This window comes from Alligator sinensis, unplaced genomic scaffold (assembly GCF_000455745.1).
Source record: "Alligator sinensis unplaced genomic scaffold, ASM45574v1 scaffold564_1, whole genome shotgun sequence".
NCBI lineage: Eukaryota > Metazoa > Chordata > Crocodylia > Alligatoridae > Alligator > Alligator sinensis.
Genome location: NW_005842328.1, coordinates 1562690 through 1568701, shown reverse-complemented (window position 1 = coordinate 1568701; position 6012 = coordinate 1562690). Strand labels below are relative to the sequence as shown.

Genomic DNA, 6012 nt, shown 5'->3' with positions numbered 1-6012 from the left:
TGATCCTGCAGTGCTGAGTTGGGAGGGAACAGCACAAGACCAATCAGGGCACAGGGCACCTGATCTAGGCGTGGGGGGATGGGGGAGTCAGCGTGGGGCCCAATCCTGGCAAGGCAGCATAGGGCCTGATTCTGGCACCCAAGGCCCGATCCAATCTGCAGATTGACCCTAAGGGTAGAGCACCACTGCTCTAGATGATTGAAGAGCTGCTGTTAGACCTTCTAGTATCTGTTCCTGCAAACAGGCTAGCAAAGCATCCTCTGGGGATTATCTGGATGGATTTAAGTGGTAAACAGTGTGCCTATCAGTATGGACATGCGTACACTTGGAGACACTTCAAAAGGGAAGCAGCTGTTCCATTCTCATCATTACATGTGGCTAAGCAGGGAACAATGTGAATGTATCAAAAACCCTTCAACTTTAACAAACTCTGCTTCATCTAAATGTAAAGGTGGAGGGTTTTTTCTGCATTCTTATCATTCTCAGCTTATCCACACAGTAACAATTAGAACCTACTAGCTGCAGCCCTTTTGGGTGTGGACACACATGGAGCCCGTTCAAAACGGGTGTCACAAATCCCACCAAAATTTGGGGTGTTTGTGGAACATCATGCAGTTTCTCTTATGCTTGTTTTACTAACATGGCTCGTGTGGCCTTGTTGAAAGGCCATTGTTATGCTGTATTCCTTCATGTCACTTTTATCACTGTGTGGTTGATGCTATGCTGCCTGTACATATCTTTATGATTTTAAACGTGGTTCAATCAAGGGAACTGAGGGATGCATACTTAAGGAAAAGGGCACAGGTGAAACTGCTAAGTATCGCTTGCCATTGTGTTACTAGGGCAAGAACAACTGCCACTCCCAAACACAGGCAGATGGGTTATTGTGGGGATGGGCACCCTAGGGACTGGCTGTCAGTAATGGGAAATTTAATCCCTTAATGGCAAAGGCATCTCTGAGTAATGAGCCATTACGTAGAGAAATTTCAGTTGCCCCAGATAGGAGAGAAATTTCTCCAGTAGGGGTGTCAAACCCATGTGGACCCACAAGCCAGAGTGGGGCCTGATGTGCCAGATCAAGCTTACAGGGCTAGTCTGGTGCAGCCACAGCATGTGCCCTGGATCACCCGTGCAGGCTGACTCTAGCCCCACACACCATATGCAGCATGTGCCAGCCCTAGCTCTGGGCCCAAGCATGACATATGGCATGTGGAGTCAGTCTGTGGTGTACTATGCACAGCACATGAGGCCACACTGGGGCAAGTGATCCATGTAACATCCACACCACACCTACCCTGCATGCTGGATCCAGTATGCAGGGCTGTTCTGTAGATTCAATCTAGACCAGCCCAGATCCGGTGCACAGGGTCGGTCTGGCATGGGAGTTGCGTGCAGAACGTGCCCCAGACCGACCTGAAACCTTGTGCACCAGACAGGTTCTGCAAGCCACATGTAGTGTGCAAGGCTGGGGCCAGTGCATGTTGTACACAGCAGGCAGTACTGTAGGCCAGATATGGCTCCACAGGCCGTATCTTTGATACCCCTGTTCTAGAGGATTCTGACAGGCATGAGCAATTAGGACAGTACTGATGGGGGTGGAGAAAGGGCTGGCTTGGAGGCATTTTAGGGGCTACCTAAAATTGTCCTTTAATTTTGGATTATCCTAGGCTTGGGGAAGAGTCCAGGTCCCCAGTGGTCAGAGCTGGCAGGATCAACAGGAAGGCTGATCCATGAAAATACTGGCAGGACTCTCTGAAGGACTACGTTGTACTCAGACGAGAGGGTAAGATACCTAACTTGTCTTTTTGTTCTGTCTTCCAACGATATGGTCAGTTTTTCTTGTATAATTTTTTCTTCCAATATAATAAATCTTTTTGCTTTTGTTTCCTTACTGACTGCCTGTGGTAGAGCATGATTGCAGGGTGAATGATATTCCAGCCTAACACATTCTATGGAAAGGGGGATCTAAAATTCTTTCACACCCCGAGGGGAAGCCATCTGTAGCTGACAGATTCCCTTGCTGCAGCTGTGAGGTCTGGCACAATGGCAGTGGAGCTGAAACTTGCAGGGATGAGGAGCGATTCCAGGGCAAACCTTGGTCTGTCTTGGGCAGACAATCAATGGGAAAGCAGGGAAAAACTCAGTGTTCTGGGGGTACCCCATGGATGGGTTGGTGACAAGGGGTGTATTTCAAAGGGCAGCACCTGGTACATTTTAACTGTTGTGTGCGAGAGTGAGCTGAGAACAAATCAAACACAGCAAATCTGCTCTAACTTTAACCTTGACAAAGGAGTGTTGAAGTTGGAGCGGTTTTACTGAGTTTAAATCATTTTCAGCTCCTTTACACATAACAATTAGAACATACCACCTCTTGCCCTTTGAAATGTTCCCCTTTTGAAATAATTACAAATGTACATGTGTCCGTACCCTGTATGGCTTTTGCCCTGCACATTTTTATAGCACTCAGTCCCGCCACTAAAGTTGGATGCTGGGCTCTGCATATGGGTCATACTTTGTCTTAAAGCACAAAAACTAATGCAATATGCAATACTACCAAATAATATACATTACATATAAATGTGTGTGTGTGTGTGTGTGTGTGTGTATTCAGAACTCTGAAGATCACAACTCTAGTTGGTGTAAATCAACTCAGCTCCACTAAAGCCAATGATGTATAAACAATATAAAAGTTGGTTTATAACAACTGCAGATTTGACCCTGAATGTTCAGACATTTATGAATTTTCAGTCATTTTAATGAATTAATAGAATTTAATATAAGTCATTTTTATGATAGTACTAGAGCTTTATTATAAAATTAACTCACTGTGTCCATGAAATGCAAATCATCTTTGCTTCCACCAAATACCATCACCTCCCCTTCTTTGCCAAGACAGGCTGTATGCCACAACCTAAAAAATTATAAATATAATGAGTGACTGAATAATAATGGTTATTTGCCTATTATTAGTAAAACAACTAAATTAGCTGACAGTGTTTTTATTCATGTGAAAAGAAAACTGAATACGGGCACAATAAACATACTTAAAAGGAGCACTCCATTTTGTAAATGCTAAGACTTGCCAAGAAGAACTTTAAACATTTTAAAACTTTTATTTTAGTGAAAAATATAGCATTCCAGGAGGCTTCAACACTTAGAAATAAAATTTGAAAGATCAAATTATTCACGTCTTTACCAATATGAGAAGATTAGAAGTAGGGAAGAGCAATATGATTAGGCATTTTACTTTGAAGGGGCTTTGTTGAACAATTTTCCTATACACCAATATATCAATGTGCCTGTCACGCTTCTCTGTAGGTTAGTTATACATATTTTGACTTAATTATCAGTACTCTACATAAAATGCTACAGTGGAAAAATTAGATAATTATAAAATATCTCTGTTCTTATAAATATTTTATTTTATAACATTTTCCACTTTATTATTAATTCATAAATAGAGTACTGACTGAGCTGAGGTTGTGAGTTCTTTGGTGCTGACTCTCATTCCTGGATTCTAAAACTGCGGTCACAGAACACAGGCCCTTCTGTGTCAGCTCCCATCAATCTCTGCCTCACCCAAGATTTATGTGGATCATTTTCTTTTTGCTACACATTTACCAAAATCAAGCTCAAGAGAAATGTATTGTGTATATGAAATAGCTTGGAAAAAAATCTTATCTTACAAACTTACTTATCAGATTCACATAAACAGGTTCCACTGTGCTGCATTTATTTATTTAAGGATTAACTGATCAAATTCTGTGCTGTTTTTTGCTAGCATTATCCCCAGTAAAGGGGATAAGAAGGGATAAGAGTCGCTGCAGAACTGGGGCCCTTATGTTTATTTAGCTACTAACAAAAGTATGCATAAATGGAATTGTCATTCAAAATGCATTCATATTTTCTTACTTCATTCATTTCAGTAATTATGCACTCTTCTCCTTACACTAAACTGTATCCCACCTTTTCTCTTCCTCATACCTGTAGATAGGTCTGTCTCTGTCTTATCTGCATTAGGGAAACTGTGGCCTGGACTTCCTCATCGAAGAACACTGGAAAGCCTTTCCTGCCTTGACTTTGTTGACATTCTAGCTTGCAACCTGATGCTTTTTCTATAGACTGATAGAGTTTATGTCCTCTCACAGCTGCTCTAACTTATCATCACCTAAACATTCTAATAAAGCATGTTATTTACATAATGCATAAGCTGAATTAACAATCTTTTCACACAGTCTCTCTACCTACAATTAGAGTCATGACATAGTTTATGCTTTAGTTAAACAGTGAGAGTTTACAGCTTAAACATAAAATTAATTCTGGGGGGAGATGGTGGGAGGGAGGGGATTCAAAGTGGGAGGAAGGGAGAGGAAGGGAGGAAAGGTTTTTTATAGATCTGTCAGAGAGATTATTTATTATGAATCATTCAAAACAAAAATAATTCAGAATTTTTAGGGGTACCGCCATAAATATTGTTTTAATTGAAACTCAAGTAAATATATCAATAAACTTGTGCACGTGACATATGCTACATTTTTATATATGTATATATCAATATTTCTACCTACACATTTAAGAAACTGTTCTCAAATCATTCCATGGCAGAGGTTCGGATTAAAGACCTTCTATATTGCAGAAGTCCTGCACTAATCCTCTGCATATATGAAGGCACAAGGCACAGGTATAATGCTCTGCACCAGTTTGAAATAATCCAGCATAGAAAGGGACCCTGGGTATAGACCAGAGCAGATGCCTTTATTCTGTTTACTGGGCTAGAAGGAAAGCCTGTGCAAGTCAATCACAGAACAAATTTCAGTGAGGTCTCACCAGTCTCAGATCTATCCACTTGCTAAAAATCTGATCATAGGATTCACATATATTACTCTAAACTACGGTCTGGAGGAGTGCCTGTCAAGTGGTTCTTTGGCCTGCCCCATTCAGGACAATCATATAAAGCTGGGTCACTTTTATATGATCCAGTAGCTACTTTATGGGAGAAAGTGTAACTAGGGAACTGGAAAGGAGGTCAGATGATAGTTTCTATTTGTGACTCTGCCATGACCTGCTGTATTACCTAGGACAAATAACTCCATCTCTCGCTACCTCAGTTTCTTCATAAGAAAAAAAATGAAAAATGTTATATACCTTCCTGTGCATAGCATTTTGAGAACTATAGATGGAAAATGCTACATGAAAGCCAAGTAAAACTTGTACTTGGAAATAAAATGCCAGCTTGACTTGACATGAAGTTCTTTCTTTACAAAAACTATTAATGCCAGCATTCATTATAATGTATAATAAATACTGAAGATAACAGACAACACATAGTAATGAAAAACCATAAAACATAAGTTGTTTAAGCTCAGTTTCTAAAATATGTTGATAAATACGTTATTTTAAAGGAATATGTTTTGACATATAACTGTTTTAAAATAATCAGTAGTTTCAGTAAATGCTGTTCTTTCTTTCTTTCTTTTTACCTAGGCCTGCTCTTCGGTAAGTGGGTAAGTTGTCTCCATCCATTTGTTGTAGTACTATGAATCCAACCATCACCTGCAAATAAGGAAAAATATACATCTTAGGACTCCTTCTTGGGGAATAAAATAGTACCTTTTTGTTTTATATTATCATTATTATATATTATCACATCAAGAAACTGCTCATTATAGTTAATGAATTAACAACCACCATTTCAATGTTTTCATAACTGAACACAGTAAATTCTCTTTTGTTCACAATAGAAAAAGTCAATTACATCGACATCTGGACTTAAAACACATTTAAAAAAATAAAATATTCAAGTCAAATTAGGAAGACTGCTTTAAAATGACAGAACTATATTCATCATTGTGAAGCCTGCTGTGCCTCAGATAATTCATAAATCTTAAAACCACCCCTCAGTATTCCTTCACTTTCTTTATCTCTCTCTCCCTATATCGGTTACTGTTTAGGCATTAACCTCAACTATTCTTTTTTCATTTAAGTAAAAAGTTCTCCAACTTTTTACTTGGA

The 6012-nt window shown here is 39.6% G+C and overlaps 1 protein-coding gene across 1 annotated transcript in view; it reads right to left on the bottom strand.

The window, feature by feature from the left end:
- KLHDC1 (kelch domain containing 1) overlaps positions 1–6012 on the bottom strand; it is an 84194-nt gene that overhangs the window by 7218 nt on the left and 70964 nt on the right. The window contains exons 10-11 of the mRNA XM_025210023.1: positions 5481–5553; positions 2827–2911 (exon numbers count right to left, since the gene is read on the bottom strand). Of these exons, the coding sequence (XP_025065808.1) occupies positions 2827–2911; positions 5481–5553 (158 nt within the window). The remainder of the gene's footprint in view (positions 1–2826; positions 2912–5480; positions 5554–6012) is intronic.